The sequence below is a fragment of the Macrosteles quadrilineatus genome, unplaced genomic scaffold (assembly GCF_028750875.1).
Source record: "Macrosteles quadrilineatus isolate MER2022 unplaced genomic scaffold, UCM_ALF_1.0 Scaffold_4__1_contigs__length_99947679, whole genome shotgun sequence".
NCBI classification, from domain to species: domain Eukaryota; kingdom Metazoa; phylum Arthropoda; class Insecta; order Hemiptera; family Cicadellidae; genus Macrosteles; species Macrosteles quadrilineatus.
The window spans coordinates 94,653,925-94,676,195 of record NW_026542597.1 but is presented as its reverse complement, the minus strand read 5'-3'; the positions used below and the strand labels follow the sequence as shown (position 1 = coordinate 94,676,195).

Here is a 22,271-nt window from a genome sequence, read left to right as displayed (position 1 = left end):
TTTAATCCATTGATGATTGGTGGGATTTGTAATCGAAAAATTGGAGACCCAAGTCCCGTCCATCACCACTAAGCCAGCTAGCTCTTTAAATACCAGCAAAACTAGCAAAAATACCACTAATTTTAGAACATCAAAAGAAAATTGTCAACCGGCACAATTATCAACTTGTATGTAATTGTGCTTTCTCTAATTTATTGATTGCAACCAATGTCTACCGACCCCTGACTCTGCCAATCCCCAACCCTCACACTAACAGCTGAAGTTTTAAGAAGGAAAACACAAAAACCGCAAAGGACCTTAATGATAGCAAATATATTTCTATTAGAATTTATAAGGTAAAGCGTTAAGGTTGTGTGCCACTGTTTTTAATAATAATATGATTGTTCAAATTTTATACACATGGTTTCATTATAAATTGATGAAACTACGAAAAACAAAAAAATACTAAGTACTACTTAATCAGAATAGTTACTGTTTCAAAAAACACACAAATTGATATATTTATCAATTTGTTTTTAGAGAACAATTTTGTCAAACCTCACAAACCATAAAAAATTTTTACGTAAAAAATCACATCCCTAACTTACTACCCAAGTAGTATCCAAACTACTCTTGATATCCAGGAAAATAAAATTGAACTAGAGGACCCATGCTGCTCCGCAGCGTTATAATAAATATAATATCCGAGAAATAATCAAATTTATGATTTTTGATTGAGTACTACAGTATCTTGAGCTTAACTGATTTAAACGATCAATAGCTCAAATTAAAGCCTATAATTTAATGATTATTTTGAGTTTAAAACATATAAAAACATGAACAATACTGGAGCTATTAATTTATATAATCATAGAAAAACGAAATGAAAAATAATTTTTATGTTGGTTGTTCCCCTATTTTGCTTGAAACTCGTCCAATTTGAATAACTAATAGCTTAAATGAAAGCCATGAATGACCCGTAAATGAAGTAAAATTCTGCTTACTTAACAAAAGGTCTGGTTTTCCTATCTGTTTCCAAGTATGATCTGAGATGATTGATGCGCAGCTACCTGTGTCAAACTGCATCCTTACGATCTGGTTATTGAGTAAGATGTTAAGATTAAGTATCGGGTAAAAAGTTGCCTGCTTTCCGATTGAATGAATGTCCTGTATTTCACTGAAGGTTCTTAGACCAAAATATGTAGGATTATATAATTATAACTGGTGAAATACATTATAAAATGAAGTAAGAATTCGAAAATGAATCATATTATGTTTTTTGGTCGAGTAATACAGTAGGTAAATATATGCCGATGCTTGATGTAAAATCTTTACGTGCATGTCTTCAATTTGAGACCTCAATCATGAGAAAACTCATCTACAAGTTTAGCAAGTTGTTGATCAGTGTTTTCTACTTGCAAGGTTTGTTTATACGGTTCTAAACACATCCTTTGCAAATCGGAAAGTGATATTTTGTGGAGAAATAAAGGTAAAATCCAATCTCTTCCCAAAATATTTTGTTTGACACCCGAAGCTACAAAAGCTCTGAGTTTGGTTTTAACGTTTGCGAAAGCAACTTCTACATCCACTTCACCAAGAAGTTTAACACAATGACCCGTAAATGAAGTAAAATTCTGCTTACTTAACAAAAGGTCTGGTTTTCCTATCTGTTTCCAAGTATGATCTGAGATGATTGATGCGCAGCTACCTGTGTCAAACTGCATCCTTACGATCTGGTTATTGAGTAAGATGTTAAGATTAAGTATCGGGTAAAAGTTGCCTGCTTTCCGATTGAATGAATGTCCTGTATTCCTCCCAAAGAGTTCGTGTCACACTATAGCTAGTTACAGCATGATCAACAACGTTACTCCTTTCCTTTGACTTTGGACCATTCTCAACAATGTTGCTCCTAAGGTGTTGTTTCTTCACTTGCCCCGTTTTACATATTCTAGTTAACATCACTTGAATAATGAATGTTTAGTCAAATGTCATCGCAAATTCTTCTAATAATTCAAGATTAAATATAGCTTTATCTAGTTTAGCATATAAATGGTCACAGTGGTTATTCCATTTTAAATTATCTTGAACTGTTGTATAGGGAAGTAGCTATTACCGTAGGTCTCATGGTAAGACCTAGGCCTGGGACCGATTTACTTTTTCATTTTGATGTCCCCAGATGCCAAAAACACCATTCGTTCAAATTTTTATATATGCATATTATATATATATATATCTATCTATATATATAATACGTGAAGCCGTTTTTTGTTAACGCAACTCCTCCCTTATTTGTGGACCAATTTCAACGTTTAAGGTGTCAAAAGATTCGTCTCAATATGTAGTTTTGCAATAAGGTTTTAGAATTTTCAAGTTCCTACTCTTAAGGGCGTGAGACCCTCTCAAAGGTCGAGTTTTCTCCATAAGAAATACATAGAACAAATTTAAAAACAAAAAACAGCTGTTTATAAAAAGAAACTCATTAGCTTTTTGGGAGTAAATAGGCTATTAATGTTTGCAATATTTAGTAGTTTGAGGCCAAGTTAAACAGTTATTCACTTTTGTTGGAAGAAGTTCAAAGAAGAATTTTTTTAACGGGTGGATGACACAATTAATAATAAGATATCTTACGCGTATGAGGAGAGTAGAAAAAGAGAGGCCTGGTCTAACAGTAACAGATACCCATCCAGATACACATTCACTTGGTGAGATGAATAATATTTGCCAGATCTGCTATGCAACTTACTTTGGAAGTGAAAAAATATACGAAGCACATAGTGTTGTCACGGTGGTAAATTAAATTGCCTAATGTCAGATCAAATGAATGCATGCAATAAATGTTTACTTCTGACACTGACAGATCGAGATATTTCAAAACATTTATTAGAAACTAATAATGCCTTGACTATGACTATGTTTAAGTAGTAAGATTATACCAAATCTTGGCGGACATTATGTTTTTATTGTAAACTTTTGTATTACTCGCTCTACTTCAATTGAGAAAAATCTCAAATGGATTGTTTACTTCTCGGTTAAGTTGTCAGTTCCTCGGACAAACTTATACAATTTTTTTGACTGAATTCACCAACACAATCCAGACATTTCAAGTCAAAAACAAGTTTAAAAAACCGATTTGCTATTGAAAGTTTTAGTGGCAATATTGGACCTAACATAAGTGAAGGAATTAGTGTTTATGTATTCAACGATCGAGTAGGGACGGTCAAGTTTATTTTTATGATTCTAAGGCAAATAAAATACCGTACGCTGTTCAAAAAGAGAAAGTAAAAATTGCTATCCAAATCTTATAGCTACAAGAGTTAAATCCAACCTATTTCGACAAATGAATCTATACTTACAAAACTTTGGGACAGTACCAAGAAACTCCAATGAACAATATAAGAAAGAACGTTCTGATATGGGGCATATACTGAGACTGATAGACAACACGTTAAAATACGTTAACCAACTTTCAATGGTGTTGCTGCTTTAGCCTATTCAAAGCAGATTATGGCTCTCCAGTTGGTAACCCGGAGTTTGTGGGTAAAAAATTGATACATATTTCCAAAGACTGTCCCTATTTAATCCAGCTGATCAGTTAATTATTTGTGGTTGTTTTTATTTATGTTTATGTGAAGTTATTTAGTAAAAAATATACACTACACAGTCAACATTATGTGCACAATTTAATTGTATTAAATTAGTTAAAGTACATAATATTGGCGACGAGGAAAACAAAATGACTGAAGAACAGACACTACAGAAACTAATCAAAGCAAGAACGGTGGTCAAAGGCCAATTTACACGAGCAAACAGATTATTAAAAGGCAACCCAACGGCGACAGAACTAAATGTAAAGCTCAAAACTGTTACCGAATACTGGACAAAGTACAAACAAATACAAGATGAAATAGATTCACACACAGATTTGGATGAGCTTAGTAGAGAAATTGAATGCAGATGCAATATGGAAGATGAATATTTACAGATTACAACTACACTTCAAGAAATGATGCTAGCTTTTGAACAGAAAAACTCTAACACCTTTTCATCTTCATCACCCAATACACATGTATGTAACACATCAGGGAGAATTAATTTCACACCATATCACCCCGAAGAAACTATCACAAACTTCATAAGAAGACTGGAAGTATTTTTGTATCTGAATAACCAAGAACCTGATAATAAAGGTAAAGTATATACACTACTACATGCCCTAACACCTCAACTACATCAACAACTCTATGATGTTTGTACTCCTGAGGACCCTTTGGACAAACAATATGATGACTTAGTGCAGCTCTTGAAAGAATTCGTGGATCCTCAGCCAAGCCAATGGGCTTTACAACAGAAATTTATTTCGCGGAATCAAATGGAACATGAAACAGTGAATGAGTTTTCAGTTGCTCTTAAGAAGATGACTGTAAATTGTGAATTTCATTGTTGCTGTGGTAAATCTGTTGCAGATCTATTTCTAAAACTACAGTTTATCCGGGGGTTGAAAGATGTAGACATTCGAACTAAACTATTACAAGATCAGGAAAAACGAATGTATCAAGATTTAGTGAACATAGCTTCAGCAATGGAACTTGCAAAATCAGAAAGTAAGACTGTAAGCCATAATACGTTGGAACAAAGTGAATTGAATCAGATTAAGTATAAAAATAATAACGAAAAAAGTGTGAAGCCAACACAACTGAAATCCTCACCGAACAGCCCTAATTTCAAAACAGCTTTTGAAAAGCTCAAAGGAAAATGCTATCGCTGTGGTTCACCATCTCATCGGGCACATGAGTGTCGTTTTCAGGAAGCGACGTGTCGAAGGTGTAACAAAGTGGGACACATTGCGAGTGTATGCATGCAAACAAAAAGGCAGATGCAAACAAAGTACAGAAATCATCAAACAGAATATGAAACTGAAGAAAGTAGTGAGAATGAGTTTCACATTAATGTCATCAACAGTAGAAGCAATGACAATTTTATCGTAAACATTGAGGGCAAAACAGTACCAATGGAACTAGACACGGGTGCAGCCCTCAGCACTATGTCCTACAAAGACTTTAAGAAGTTGTCAATTCCACAAAAGGTATTTTCAACCAACGTTGAACTTCGTACATACACAGGGGAAACTATTAAGCCAAGAGGTGTAAGGTTTGTGAATTGCATGTACAAAACGCAAAGATTTGTCGGGAAACTATTTTTGATCGAACAAAATGTCGATGCAATATTTGGTAGAGATTGGCTTAGGGAAGTAAAATTAGATTAGGGTGAAATAAAAAGTCTAGAAATGAATCAGACATCAAGTCTAGGAAACATGTTGAGCGACTTTAGTGATGTATTCGATGGAAAAATTTGAGTCATACCTGATCATTTAGGACAATTAAGGGTCATGGATGACGCAAAACCGATATTTGTGAAGCCAAGACAAGTGCCATATTCTCTAAGGAGTGAAATTGAAAAGGAACTCAAGAGACTAGAAGAATGTGGAATAATAACCAAAGTAGATCACTCAGACTGGGGTACCCCCATCGTGCCTGTTGTCAAGCCAAATGGTCAAGTGCGCATTTGTGCTGATTACAAGGTCACAGTGAACAAATTGATCAAGGATGAAAACTATCCTATTCCTAGAGTTGAGGACATTTACACCCAAATGAATGGAGGCAAACTATTTTGCACCTTGGACATTTCTAATGCCTACCTTCATATGAGAATGGATGAAGAAAGTGCTCATATGCAAACACTTAGCACGCATAAAGGGATGTACAAAGTAAATCGCTTAATGTTTGGAGTCAAAGTAGCACCTTCCCTTTGGCAGCAGTTTATGGACAAAACCTTACAGGGGATTCCTGGTGTACAGTGCTTTTTCGATGACATCATTATTCAAGGTAAGACAGAAGAAGAGTTACTAACCAGACTACGGACTGTACTAGAGCGAATGAGATCCAAAAACTTAAGACTAAACAGAGACAAGTGCAAATTCTTTCAAACAAGTATCCAATATTTGGGACACACCATTGATGCTCAAGGACTACACAAAACAAAGGAAAAAATTTCTGCCATCATGAACAGCAAACAGCCAGAAAATGTAAATGAATTGAGAAAGTTCCTGGGATTGGCTAACTACTATAATAAGTTCATTAAAAGTTTGGCCACAATCCTTTACCCACTTAATGAACTGCTACGGAATGGGAAAAAGTACATATGGACAACTAAATGTGAAGAGAGTTTCCAGAAAGTTAAATCAGAGATAACTAGTGACAATGTACTTGTTCACTATGATCCAGATCTTCCCTTAGTGCTTGCAACAGACGCGTCACCGGTGGGCCTTGGGGCCATTCTCTCTCACAGATACAGTGATGGAACTGAAAGGCCTATTAGTTTTGCTTCACGTACTCTGACTAAATGTGAACAAAAATACAGTCAGATTGACAAAGAAGCAACAGGTATATATATACTGGGGCCTCAAAAAGTTTTTCCCCTATTGTTACGGACGTAAGTTCATTCTAGTGACTGATCACAAACCGTTAGTATCAATATTTCATCCAAACAAGACTTTGCCATCAATCTCAGCAACGAGGCTGTTCAATTACGCACACTTCTTATCTGGATTCAACTATCAAATCGAATATAGGAAAACTACAGACCATGCGAATGTTGATTTTTTATCACGATTCCCAACTGAACACACTTCAATCCATCATGTGGATGACTGTAGTCTATTTCAAATCAGCCAGCTGGACTCGTTTCTAGTAGACAGTCAAATCATATCTAGAAAAACTGCTGAAGATAAGTTCCTACAATCAGTGCTACGTGCCCTTCAGACAGGGGAGTCTGTTGAACATCTGGGTTTTCATGACAATGAATTGACGCTGCAAGATGGATGTATATTTAAGGGTAATAATACCAGAAGTTCTTCACCATGCTGTGCTTCAAGAACTACACGTTGGACATCTAGGTATGGATAAAATGAAAGCTCTTGCTAGAAGCTATTGCACATGGAGAAACATCGACAAGGACATTGAACAACTGGTACGCACCTGTAAACAATGCCGCTTAAAACAAAACCAACCTGCTAAAGAACCCAATCATCCATGGCTGACTCCTCAAGGACCTTGGGAAAGAGTACACATAGACTTTGCTGGCCCAATGCAAGGACAATGGTATTTCATTATTGTAGACGCATTCACCAAATGGATTGAAGTGATCCCAACTAAAAACACGTCTACAGAATGGTGTATCAGGGAACTTCGGAAAACTTTTGCTACATTCGGTCTGCCTTTAGTTCTAGTATCAGACAATGGGAGTCAATTTACTTCTAGCACATTCCGTCAGTTCTTGTCTGCTAATGGTGTGGTGCACAAAATTACTGCACCGTACCATCCTTCCTCGAACGGGCAAGCCGAACGATATGTTCAAACAATAAAGAAATCATTAAAGGCCATGGAAGAAGAAGGAGGTAAACTAGATCTTAAATTATATAGGCTTCTCATGCAACTTCGTCAATCCCCTAACTCAACCGGGTCAAATGCTTACAGTTTAATGTATGGAAGAGAGATAAGAACGCACTTAGGATTATTGCTTCCTCAATGTAACAAGTCAGCAAGAAGTGCAATGGCTGTGCGCAGACAATTTCAAGTGGGGGACAGTGTACAGGCTAGAGACTACTCAAGTCCTAAACGGAAATGGTGCTTTGGAACTATCATTGGAAGAGAAGGTACCCTCTTATACCAAGTCAAAATGGAAGACGGAACTGTGTGGAGGAGGCATATCGATCAGCTTCTAAAATGTGAAATTTAGGCGGGAGAGTTGATACATATTTCCAAAGACTGTCCCTATTTAATCCAGCTGATCAGTTAATTATTTGTGGTTGTTTTTATTTATGTTTATGTGAAGTTATTTAGTAAAAAATATACACTACACAGTCAACATTATGTGCACAATTTAATTGTATTAAATTAGTTAAAGTACATAATAAAAATGGAGCACATGAAATGATTGATACCAATGATACCACCACACTTTTCGGGGTTCTATAAAAAAAATCCTTGGTTTAGGGGGATGTCTCAAATAAAATAAATAAAATGACCCAACTTAAATTACTTAACACGGGTTATCAGTAAGGCAAAAGTTTTCTTCAATTCTCAATGCTGGAAAAACTTTGTTGCAACATGTTAACTCGAATTTAAGCAGAATGTGTAGCATTCATTAGAAGTTATCAGTTAAAACTGAGAGCAGAAATAATGTAGGTGAACCTTGACGACGCAAATAGAGGTATTTAAAATTAGTTTCTAACAAGATTTCAAACAACTCTAAGATGTAACTAGAATTACTTGAATTTAAGCATAACGCTCTCCTCGGCGTTATGTTTCATACTATGCGGCTCATTGAGCCGCACGGGTTCTCTCTAGTATATATATATATATATATATATATATATATATATAATATTAGTAAGATATATATATATATATATATATATATATATACTTTTGTACCCACCCGGAGTGGCAGTCACTGCGCTGGTAATTTACTCGGTGTGGCAGTCACCCGCCCGAAAGCCAGTCAGCTCTCCCAAAAGCCAGTCAGGTATGGCTTCCCGTGCACTTTATACGTTTGAAAACAGCTTAACCGGTGCTGCTGCCTGTGTCGATAAGCGTAACTGCAATACCAATGCGAAGACTGTCTCATCGTGTGTTCTGTCGTGGAGTAGTGTAGCCAGTACGGCACCCTCCTCGCCTACTTTGTAGCGGTTAAACACCCAGCGGTCGGTAACCTTCGTTTACTCCTTGTTACTATTGATGTTGGGATAGTGATTAAATACGTGTTAATGTTTAAACATGTTCATATTCCAAATAAAGATGATGCACCTCTAATAAGGAACTACGAATATTAATTAATTATAAATGGTTGAATCTTAAAAACCTACCCGGTCATCATCCCAAATTTTAAGTTTTATTTTTTTCACCTTCAGTAGAAATTTTAGTCAATATCTCCTTTATTGACGTACAATATTTACAGTGTGTCCACGGACCGGGAAGATCGGGAATTATACGGATTTTCTTTATCTCGGGAAATATACGTGAATCTTCTCCGAGATACGGAAACTGTTTTTTTACGCTATTGCGTAACGCGAAGGAGGAACTATTACATGTGGCAACGATATTATTCTATCTGATAAGAATAACTACGGAACTACACTCGATAGATAAAAGATGTTTATAATAATTTTAATTTTACAAACAAACCATTACAGGAATTCTATTTTGGGACGGATGAAAGATTAAGGAAGCAACAAAAAGTGGTCACGAGTGCTAATACGGGGGGGAGGGGTACACCATGACAAACGCCAGAAACGATTATTTGTTTACTTTTCAGATTCCTTATCAAATATCTCTCTCTCTCTCAGTAGTGGAGAACTACCGGTTTAACGGCACTTGGGGCACGTTTTCCCATAAGAAATAACATGGGATCATTTTTTGGCCACTAAAACCAAAAATCCTGATCTTTGCCTAAATATCCCTATATAATTGTCAAACCTTATTTCTTACTTATTCCCCATAAATATATTCGATATTAAGCTAAAAAAGCTATTTCTTATATTTATTGACCCTTACAAGTGTAAATGTAGAGTAGAGGCAATATGGCAATATGACATCACTTTAGGCACGTTTTCCCCATAAGAATAACATGGGGAGCTTTTTTTGACCACTTTTTTAAAAATCCAGCTCTCGGCCAATACAAGCCTATATAAATGTTCAATACCATTGTATAACACTATTACTATTTCAAATCCATATCCATTCACATGTATATTCTCAAAATCATGCGAGGTTTGTACGCGAACTCGGGCGCGCTCCCGGCTCATGGCGCGGGCGTGCTTCCGGCCGTGTGCGCGCTCCCTTGGACATCCTTAGTGGAAATCCATGAATTCTGACTACTTGGGAACCCAAGCCATTTGACATACAATAAATCACCCTTTCTCCTAATTACCTTCTCTACCAAATACATGTCTTTATATTTGGTCTTTAACAACTCCTCTGTATAGAATCCTCCTCTGATGATATTACCATTTTCATCTTTCAAGATATAAGTCACAGGCTTTGTATTCTTAACTTCTGCTATTGTAAATAACTCCCCTGTCCAATTTGGGGTATATCCTTTACTAAACACATGTTTATACTTGGAAATTCTCACGCTATCACCTACCTTATATCTAGGCTTTTTAACCTGCACTACTTTAGAAGTCCTTTCATGCAACCTCTTATGCACATATTTACTATTCTTAATATTCACTTGGTTAGGCTTCATACCTATAGATCTATGCACCTTATTATTATATTTTCGAATTAACTTTGGAAGTAAATCCAACCATTTATAACTTCCCTGAGCACTAAATTCCCTATATAACCAATTCTTTAAAGTTCTCTGAAACCTCTCCACAATTGCAGCCTTAGTTGTAGAAAAAGTGTGATAGTGATTAATATTTAAGTTTTTCATTAGTTTGCTAAAATATTGATTAAAAAATTCTTTTCCATTGTCAGATTGAATGTTTTTAACCCCCTTTGGTAGAATGGTTTTAATGGCTTCTGTAACCACCAACCCTGTCTTATTCTTTAGTGGAGCAGCATAAGCTTTTTTAGAAAATGTATCTATTAAAGTTAAAATATATTTATTGCCAGAATTTTCTCTAGCATAGTTTTGCATATCAATTAAATCTATTTGTATGGTTTCGTTTATACCCAATACTTTAAAAGACCTTCTAATGAAATTCTTTCTTGCAGGCTTATGAAGTTCGTATGCAATTTCATTCATTTTTTATAACATCATCCTTTCCTGTAACTCTAAATACATCACCATTAGCCCCAATCAATAGATTATCTTCCATTCTTTTAAATACATAGTTTTCTGGTATATATGGTCTATTATCTATATACTTAAATCCACTCAAAGATGTGGGGTCAGCAACTAATAAATCAGGATTATATTCCATCAAATTAAAATTTTTTTCTCCATATACAAATTTTGATCCATCGTAATGCATAGATTGTGACATTAGACAAATATCATCCGAATGTTCCCCCTCTGGTAGATTCCTTATAAATTGTTTTTTGGCATCCCAACATTTTTTCTTTTTTATCAAAAGTTATAGTCTGTTCTTTTATAACACAGTCAGTTTCATCAATGGCAGGTTTAACACGTACTAACCTTTTATTATAAAAACTCCAATAGCCTGCTTCCATTTTTGGAACTTGTGAAACATTTACAGCATCTTTACTATCTGTACCTTCCATTAAATTGCTAAGTTTCTGTTTCTTTGCATTCCAAACACCATTCTCTGATTCTAAAAATTCATAATTATTATCGTCTTGTACAAATTTACCATCTTCTTTTCGTATTAAAGTCTGTTGTAAAGTGGGTACATCATCTAAACTTTCACCCTTTTCTACATTAGTAATTTTCCGTTTCTTAGCATTCCAAACACCATTCTCTGATTCTAAAAATTCATAATTTTTATTGTCTTGTACAAATGTACCACCATCTGTTCGTATTAAAGTCTGTTGTAAAGTGGGCACATCATCTAAACTTTCACCCTTTTCCACATTAGTAATTTTCTGTTTTTTAGCGTTCCAATTTTTATTCTTAGATTCTAAAAACTCATATTTAGTTTTACCTTGTAAAAAGACATCACCTTTTCTAGTTAATGTCTGTCCCAAAGTTGATACATCATCTACAAACTCCCCATCTTTAACATTACCAATTTTACGGTTTAAACCATTCCAACTATCGTCTTGTAAATTTAAAGTAGGTTCATGACTAGCCCTGGGTTCTGCAGGCTTATTATATGGATTATATAAACGATAAAATTTATCTATAAACATATTTTTATTTAATAAATAATTCCACTTTCTCTCAATTCCTCAATAATGGAATCTATTTCATTATCCACTCCTGAGTTACCGGCTTGGCGACTTAGCCAAAGAAGTCTTAACCTATCTACAAGCTCATTAGGATCATCCCAATAAATATAGTCTATTTTATTACCAGTCACTTGTCTCAAACCTTCACCAACAGATCTAAATAGAGGTTTAATTATATTAAGATATTTAGTATGTCTATTACTTGAAATTGGTGCACCATCTTTGTAACTCTTTAAATGTCCATTTGTAGCTTCTAAAATCTCTTTATAATTTAGCAAATCAGCCGGAGTATAATCCTCAGGTTCTTTTAAAGTCAACAATTCCCACAAACCTTTTGTCCCCTTGTAGGTTTTATTTGCAACTGTAACATCATCATTGGCAATATCAACTTCCTTATTTCCAATAAAAAATTTATTTGCTTCTCGTCTAATACCATATGTAGTGTCTGTCATACTACTTTTACTGAGGTAATTTCCTAAATAGTCTGATGCTAAAAGACCAAAATCTAATTTCTGTGGGGTGGATGGTTGTAATGGTTGTAATGATTGTAATCTTGGTATCATTGATATTCTAGATGGAGTCATTGGGAGTATCTCCATTCGAGGTCTCTCTGATGTGATTTTCTTTAATTCTTGTAATGGCTCTATTAAAGGTTGGAATGTTTGGAACCTCTCTTCAGCCTCTAGAAACTTGCCACGTTTTAAAGCTCTATATTTCTCTCGTATTTGATTTGCAGAGTCAACCAATTCTTGTTGAATGTTTTTCATCTTTTATTTACATTTTATTTATCTCATTTGACAAAGGATTGTACTCAAACACTTTATCATGTATTATCAAACAATATGCAGATGTATTTGCTGGCACATTTTCTGCAGTTTCAATCTCTAATTTAATATCAACAATTCCTTCCTTCACTGTTTCGTTCTGTCTAGAACAGTCTATTACAATTAGTGGATATTTCTTCATAAACTCAGCCCTACTAATCATAGGATCTGGGATAGTATTATAGTAAGTCTCTCTAAACCTCATAAACATCTCATAAGCTTTAGAGACATCTCCATTTTCAAAGTCGAGATTTAAATCACTATAAGGATAATATTCAGAGTTTAGAAATACTTTGAGATTTTTTAACTTACAGTGATCAAATTCATCAGTTCTTTTTCGTGCACTATTATCCCTAGCTGTTTGGAAACCAAATATAATATACCTAGGCTTCTCCAAACTTGAAGACGTCTTTACTGACCATGTATGTCTTGTAGTATTGGGATATGATGGAAGTTCATGCAGCTCTAAACTTCTAAATGCAATTTGCAAATTTTTATTTTGCAATAACATCTTTTGTAATTGTAACTTCTCTCCATCTGATGGTATCACATGTGGCATGACCCATTGAATAGAGTTAAGTGTAATTTTGGGAATCGTATCAGCAGTGCCACTGGCTGGAGCACTAGTGGTTGTTAATATACAATTCAAATCATTTTTGGATCTTTTCAACACCAATTCTTGTTTGACATTTACTAATACCTTATTAAAATCCTCAAATACACCCATTAACAGTTCTAATGGCAAACAAGTACTAAACTTGCCACCTTTATGGAAATCTTTTAAATTCGTGTCAGAATCAAATGCCACATTTGACAATTTAGTAGTTTTATTGAAAGAGCTCAATATTTTCATAAGACTAGAAATTCCTGGGTTTCTTACAATGTCTATTTCTTTACCTGCAACTTCGTATCTAATTTCATCAAATAAGAATGCAAATGCATTATTTATAAAATGACCTTTATCATGATTTTCAATTTCTCCCTTAATATACAGATAACTCCTACATGGGAGAGTTAGCAAATCTTGATTATTAATACATATTCGAATTTCATCAGAATTATTTATTGCCAAAGTGTTGTGGGGAACATAGGAGTGATTTGTAATTTTAACCACACTATCGTCGAATTGGGATTTCCCTGTAACGTCTAGAAAATCTTCCATTTTTATTAATAGCAAATTTTAACTTTAGTCCTATTGATTTTAGGAACCTAGCATTTTGCACACTTATAGATAAATTCTTATAAATTCTCATATATTTTTTATATGACAAGTAATTGTAGTTTCTTCTCCGTTAAAGTCAATTGCCTTGTCGTGTTGATCGGCAAATGTAATACTGACAACATCTAAACTTCTCTTATTTACAGGAAAATATATAATATTTCTTGGAACTTCAATAATTTTGTAGCCAGGAGGAGCTTCTGGATAAAAGCTATGTATGGTGTGTGATTTGTTTCCGTTTAAATAGGACCCGTTTGCAATATTACATTTTACTCTAATCACATTTACATTATTAATGTTTATTTTATTTGTAGATTCAAACTGAACACCAGGAGTAGAAACACCTTTAAATCCCAATAAAACAGACCCTAAACATGGTTTTGTAAAATCAAACACATGGCTAGAAAGTAGTGTCGCTTTCATAGTTTTATTATTAGCTGTAAGAAAAAAGTCTGGGATTTGCTTTTGGATTTCCTTTGCAAGCTCAACCACCTCATATGTTCCTTCAGAAATTTCTATTGTAACTGGAGCATTGTGATCATAATAGAAAACATCATCACCTTCTCCAATGGTTAATTTGTTGCCTTTAAGTTGATTTAATTTTGGAATAAGCCCTTTGAATAAAAGTTTGGATTTAGTATTAATTAATGCTTCTCCATTTTTATCTATTATAACTTTAAGTTTACCATTTAATAACTGGTTTAAATCATCAACTGAGATATCTCCTTTTGGTAATGTTTTTTTCTCTACTTTGTAATATGTTAAAGTATTTAGAGGTTTTTTAACATTAAATATAGAATTATAACTTTGAAAATCTACTAATCCAATTACATAATCATCATTTAATTCTATGGGAGGAAAGAACACTGACTTTAGCTCTGGCTCTGTACCCGAAAATGTTATAGTAAATGAATCCATTTTTATAAACAAAAATTTTTTATGAATGATAAACATAAAATTCCACAAATAGAACTATTTAAATCTTGTATTTGATCAGTTGTATAGAATATTTTATATCCCTCAAAATATTTAATTACTTCTTTTGGAGGTTGGATTCCAAATGGGTCAAAATAAATTACAATATCTTTATTTTTACGATATGCTGTCCAATGTGTGCCAGATGAACTGTCTAAATTAACTATTCCGCACTCTTTTACTCTTGGTGTTAGATTTTTTAGCTCGTTTTTTAGGTACACCCCCCTGAAGTGAGGCACGTCTTTTGCGGCCTCTAACAGCTGGTAGTTGTCCATCTTTTTTATAAAATTTTAATCCCATTCCCATTTTTGCTTTTGCCTTCATCAAATTTGTCACGGCATAAGCAGCAGCTTTTTCAGCAAGACTTGCGTCCTTGGCCGTAACTCTAGTCCAAGCTAAGTCTGCTAATCTCATGTCTGCTTTGTTCCGAGCAGCAGTATCAGGATTATTCATATAGAATATGTCATGCTCTTTACAATAAGAGTCTAACTTATTTTTTGGAGGTACATTTTTAGATAGATTCTCACGTATATTCGTTCCAGGTCCACAGTACCGATATGATGGTATGTGAAGTGGGAATGGAAGGTTATTTATAAGAGTATTCAATAACCCTCGACCCCTGTAAGGCTTTAGGAATAAACCTTTGCCCTTTTTACATGTTTTCTTATTAACATTTTTTACCATTTTTATTATATAAAAAATGTCTTTTATTCAACAAAAACACAAATTTAAAATAGTACATACTAAGGAAAATATACCAAAGAAGTTGGGTCTATTTCCTACCAATATTCGATGTGTTATTTGTGGTCCAAGTGGAAGTGGGAAGACGGTGGTAATTTATAATTTAATTGTAAGAAAGGAAGGATTAAAATTTACAAACTTATATTTAATATCTAAATCTTTAGAACAAGAAAAATATAAAAAAATAATTGAAATATTTAGTTTGTGTGATGAAGTGAAATTACACACGTTTACTGACTGTGAAATCACACCAAATGATGTAAAATCACAGTCAGTTGTTGTATTTGACGACATAAATAGTCCAAATATTACACAATTTTTCTCAATGGGTCGACATAAAAATATTAACTGTTTTTACTTGTGTCAATCTTACAGCAAAGTACAAAAACATTTACGTGATAATGTAAATTTCCTAATATTATTCAAACAAGATGATTTAAATTTAAAACATGTATATCACAATCATGTTGGTAATGACTTTTCATTTGACCAATTTAAAAATCTCTGTCATCAATGTTGGGATAAAACTAAATATGGCTTTTTCGTAATAGACAAAGAAAGATCAAAGAATAATGGCAAATATAGATTTATGTTTGACCAATTCTATCAAGAGGATGGTAAGGGTAAATAAATAAAAGACTGGAGTTTTTTAACATTTGTATTTATTATATTTCTACACATACAATTCATGTTTGATCAATTTTATAATGACCAAGCGCAAGAGTATTGATGCCATCTTCCAGAATAAACCTCTTGTCATCGTCAAAAGATAGTACTTTCTTGTTCATGGTCAAGGTTTGAAGATGATGATTTGTAGATTTAATTCTTGTCACATTCTCATAGTAATCTTGCCCAGTTGCAAGACAGTTCAAATAATGTTGATGTCTAAGGAGATGTTTAACTGTATCACCATCAGCTCCTTTAGCTTTCTTCACCTCTAAAGCTTGCTTGTCTTCTTCATATAACCATTTTAGAGGAATATAAGAATATAACTTTGGTCTTAAACCACAATATTCATACATAATATGGCCATCTAATTCGTCTTTAAACTTTCCAGTGACTTTTTTATTTTTATCAGAGTATAAGAAATGGTCTTTACTATATCCAGAGGTATCAAAATAGTGCAAGTCACATTCTATTTCCTTGTAAAAGTCCTCTGTAACTATAGCATACATTAAAGAATCTGTATCAGTCATAAGAAATCTTTTATTCTTAAATTTTGACATATAATTATAGTGGAAATCATACATTATTACTTTACTAATATCCAAAATGGTCATTCCCAAATATATTGGTTTATTAAACTTTACAACTAATTTATTTAAATGTATAGCATGTAAATTATTATCGAACTTTTTGCTACAGTCAAACCTTGGATTAGTGACATATTTTGTTAATAGTGACTCATCCTTGAGATATATATCACGAAACTTTCGTTGATTCATAATTGTTCGACCAAAGAGACTATTATTTAACAATTTGTAAAAGTCTTTTTCGAAATCAGTTTTAGCACATTTGCGTTTTTCAATGTTAAAATTAATATAGGGCGCAAGCCATTTAGACTGTCTAAATTTTAAAATTCTATGGTATTTTGTAACAATCAAACCCAATTCCTCATATTTTTGTAATGCTTTATAATGTAAAATATATTTAGTTTTGTCATTTAAATTTGGTATTAATTTGCCATTCATTTTCTCTGGTGCTAATGGATAGTCATTATGTAAATCATGTAAGCTTTTATCATATTTTAAATCAACTTCTAAAATGTATCCAAACTCATCATTTTGATTATATTTGTAGTCTATCTCATTAGTCCAACGAAATCCATCCACAGGCAGTGGCTCACACATTGCTGTAGAGTATAGTGAGTTACAGTCTAAATATATTAAATACACACTCTCTTGATTGGGGTCATAGTGTTCACCCATATATCTATTATTGGCTTTAGCATAACGTGTGGAAATCATACTGACTCCTCCTCTGATTGCACTTTCTATGAACAAATGCATGTCAATATCTTGAAATAATTGTAATTTTATACCAGTCATTCTAAGACAGGCCTCCCATGTTAATCCAGGAAGTGAATACATATGTACGGGGTCCAGTTTGTAATCCTTTAAACACAGGTCTCTAAATGTCTCAAACACATCAGCCAGTAGCAATACATCTGTTTTAAGGTATAAATCATGATATTCTTGTAAATTATTTATATTAAAATGGGTCCAGACATTTTTAGCATGTTCGTATTCATTGGAAGAGATATGTTCTTTAGTTAGAGTGCTATAGAATGATTCAATTGGCGGTAGAGACTCTGCAAACTTATCTGGTCCCGTCATGTATTCATAGGGAAATACGCCTTTACGTTGTAGTAGTGGATTGTCTATGAATCTAAATGTATTTAAATTGGAAGCTAATTTATATAATGGAAGGGATAGAAAGTTGTATGAATCTAAAAATACTAAATCATCTACAGAGAATGATATATATTTTTCCATATCTTTAGCTATACAATTAATTTTACGATTATTAAATTTTCCCAAGTGTTGCATTATTAAATGTCCATCGTAATTTTTTAAATTATGGAAGAATACTGGTATTTTTTTTGTTGCTTTATAATTTAAATTACAATCATTGTGGGCAGCTCCACGGTATTGGCCAGATGAATGACAATGATCACGTACCCTATCAAAATATAGGGGTTTTTCACAAATGTGGCAGTGTGTTGAGTTTTGGAAAGATACCTCTTGCTCTGGAGTCATTACAAGGGGAATATATATCACCATTTGACTTTTAATGAAGTCATAAGTCTCAAACAACCTTTTGAAAAACATGTCCATAACATTTTCACCACTATATAACTCTTCAGAAATAATCTTAGAATCTCTCACTACAACGAATGCAAATCCAGATGGAGTATGGTTGTTAGAGTTTATAAAGCATTCAAAATCAGCATAAATCACAAATGGGGCTTTAAGTTGATATTTATAGTTTTTAAATTGTAATGTATCTTGTTTAGACATTTCCACTCGTTGGGCATCAAAGTTTTTACAATACATTATGTGACGTTCTAATATATCATTACTGTAAAAATGTTGCAAACACAACTTGCAAAAATGCTTCTTATGGTCATCTTTTGTAGAGTGGAACATTAACTTATCAAAATCACGAATTAAACAGTAATGTGATTTACGACCTTGTTGTAATAACAATAGATCTATATGAGTACTACTATTTAGTTTGGTTGTTCTTAATGGATATATACATTTATCATATTCAACCCCAAATACATTAACACTTATGTTATTTTGTATTTCAAATTTATCTATATCAGATATTTTCACAGGATATTTTATGTTTGTCATATTCAACTGACTTTCATAGGGTACATAATTAGAGACTCTATTAGCACTTTCATTTTTAGCATTCCTTGGATATAAAGCTGCTAAAATTGACCAAAGGAAGCATTTATTATCAGAATTTTTTATATTTAAAACTGCATGTTTCGATTTAATACTCTCTGGTGTGGGGATATATGACTTTGGAGTTAAAGGCTTATACTTATAAACATGCAACTGCCAATATTTAGTATGGTCATATATCCATCCACTGCCTTGGGCTTGATATTTGTGCATGGAAGCATCAATCTTTAAAAGTGCATTTTCAATTTGAGGTGTTAAATCTCTCTTCTCAATAGTTAAGGTAGTAAGGCTTCTAAAATCTGCAATACATTCTTTTTCATTAACTAATTTTCCATTTTGATCCATTGAATATTTTATAAATTTGATTCTCCTAACTAAAGTCCATTTTATCGGCAGAGGACAAGACTTCAGAGTACTTTCAAGGTCAGTTCTAATCGATTCACCGACAAATTTAATCATTGTATATGGACATTTTATGCAAGAATTGGCGTGTCTTTTAAAATGTCCAACAACATTCGTTTTACAGAAATTACAAGTCTTGTGACTTTGTAATATATGTGATTTTAAAGCCACATTATTATCACAGATTAAATTGCAAACTTTGCACAGTTTCACCTTCATTTTATGAATTACCTTGTAGTGGCGAATCAGGTTACTTTTGGTGGAGAGCGACACGGAGCAGTGTTGACAGGTCGGCATCATGCACGAGAATGAGGTCTCGGGCCGATGCCACCTCTATTTATAGACTTTTAGAAATTTGCAAAATTTTTTACCAGAAATTGTGAAATTTTCTAAATTTTTTACTAGAAATTAAAAAAATTCAAACAATTTAACTAAAAATTACTTCAACAGGAGGTCTCCCAACTAGGACTAGACCACTAGAGACAAGAAGACCGACCATGGGTCAGGAGCAGGACCATGGGTCGGGAGCGCGCACACGCCATGAGCCGAGTTCGCGTACAAACCTCGCACTGTCAAGTTGATGATTTTGAGAATATACATGTGAATGGATATGGATTTGAAATAGTAATAGTGTTATACAATGGTATTGAACATTTATATAGGCTTGTATTGGCCGAGAGCTGGATTTTTAAAAAAGTGGTCAAAAAAAGCTCCCCATGTTATTCTTATGGGGAAAACGTGCCTAAAGTGATGTCATATTGCCATATTGCCTCTACTCTACATTTACACTTGTAAGGGTCAATAAATATAAGAAATAGCTTTTTTAGCTTAATATCGAATATATTTATGGGGAATAAGTAAGAAATAAGGTTTGACAATTATATAGGGATATTTAGGCAAAGATCAGGATTTTTGGTTTTAGTGGCCAAAAAATGATCCCATGTTATTTCTTATGGGAAAACGTGCCCCAAGTGCCGTTAAACCGGTAGTTCTCCACTACTTCTCTCTCTTTCTCTCCCTCCCTCTCTCTCACTCCCCCCCCCTCTCTCTCTCTCTAACGATGTACAGTTTGTGGACTTTACTATTTAAGTTTCCCTGAAATAATTTCAGTTCAATCCTATACCTATCCTTATGGTTTCCTTTCTATTGTTTTTTTTTTTAATAAATAGTAAAGCTGGCTAGACTATTTTTTTATTTTGTTTTCTTGAAACCAAACACTCTTTACCATCCGGTATTCTGCAGAGTAAAATGTTTAACACTTTGTTTATAAAAATTGAACGGCCTCACAATTTCGTGTTTTATTTTTTTTTTGTAATAGTAACTTGAATATTTATATATACCAATAAGTGCTGCAAGCTGTAATGAATGCTTCTGTTTAATATCAAAATAAGTTATGAATTAATTTTTGATAATACATCGGCCATTGAATACCAACTATAAAGTGATGGGGTTTTCTATTTGTAGCTTAAACTTGCAAATACATTAGAACCTCGCTCAACTGGGATCGGATCAACATGATGCCTATATATTATATAACCTCAGAAATCCCAAGAAAATGTTTTATGAATTGTGTTTTTCAGTCTAATATTTTGATATGAACTATATATCTATTTACGGCAATTTTTATCTGCAGTAGGTTCCCCATTATTGAAACATTACAGTTCATTTGACAAAAATAAGATGGAAGTAAAACGGAGAAATATCGATCAGTAGCTTCAAGGTCAAGCTATACGCTCGCACCTACAGACTGACAATCTTGCACTGACACTGACATACTGACAATCGTCTGCTCCTGTCTGCTGTCACAACACTACAACATTTTGTGGTTGGGTCGTTGGGTGATTAGTAACCATGACAACTTGTGGATGGAAAGAAACCAAAGAAAGAATAGAACAAAGAGAAATAATAAGAGGTGTTTTACATCATTGTTATCTTTATCTTATTTTTATCACTGTTGTTATTACCAGAAAGACTTTAAGTACAGTACTATGATTTTATAGTGTTTTATGAGTTATTTAATATTTTTATCACCATACTTCTGTTCTGAAACATCATGTAGTAGTAGCCTATGATGACTACGGTATCAGTAGTCTACTAGTCTAGATTTCCTTTTGTTTTGTTATTTACGTGTTTTATTGCTGTACAGTAAGCAAGTTTTGTTTTGTTTGAGTAAGCACACGGTGTAGTTTTTATTACTGAACCAAGTTTAATGACATAACATATCATGGTTGCGCAATACCTATTGTATTTTGACTATGTAAAATGCAAATTTATAATCACGTTAACGTCCATTTTTACAGAGTGTCCCGGAACGGCATTGTTCCTGAGTAAGCACATATCTAAATATCATATTTAAATTTTCCAGAAGTCCGTAGTTACTTACACAGCTAAAGATTTTTGGGCCTAAATCATTTAAAACCTGTACATAACATATTTTTGGTCGAGTTTTCGATCACTGGACGACCACTAGTTAAATATAATTGTATTACAACAATCTTTCAATATAAGCTTGAATCGGACTTATCTGCCTTCAGCTAATCCATAATATGATAGTACGTTAGAGAGTATGCCCATGCTGAAGTTTTCTTATACTTGAAGAATGAATTAATTTAGTACTAAGAAATAAATCACACCTCTTTCATACACTGTACTATGCTGTTTTAATGCTTTGTAGCGGACATATTTTGATCCAGTGGCGGGTGTTTGGTGTTTTGAATACGAATACTGAATGGCTCCTTTTAAGATCGTATCATTACGAATCGTATCATTTTAAGATTTTCTTACACGAGAAATGCAT

At 33.6% G+C, this 22,271-nt stretch overlaps 1 protein-coding gene across 1 annotated transcript; it reads left to right on the top strand.

Moving 5' to 3' along the window:
• The first annotated feature begins 5,365 nt into the window (after positions 1-5,365).
• On the top strand, positions 5,366-7,759 carry LOC128993163 (uncharacterized protein K02A2.6-like). The gene is made up of 3 exons (XM_054416924.1): positions 5,366-6,419; positions 6,911-7,432; positions 7,602-7,759. The coding sequence occupies exons 1-3, from the start codon at positions 5,366-5,368 to the stop codon at positions 7,757-7,759; spliced, it is 1,734 nt and encodes a 577-aa protein (XP_054272899.1).
• Positions 7,760-22,271: the final 14,512 nt, after the last annotated feature.

Coding starts and splice junctions, on each gene's coding strand:
- LOC128993163 (XM_054416924.1), top strand. CDS start 5,366: ATGGATGACGCAAAACCGATATTTGTGAAGCCAAGACAAGTGCCATAT. Junction 6,420..6,910: donor GATTGACAAAGAAGCAACAG/GTATATATATAC, acceptor CTGTGCTTCAAG/AACTACACGTTGGACATCTA. Junction 7,433..7,601: donor GGCCATGGAAGAAGAAGGAG/GTAAACTAGATC, acceptor GGCTGTGCGCAG/ACAATTTCAAGTGGGGGACA.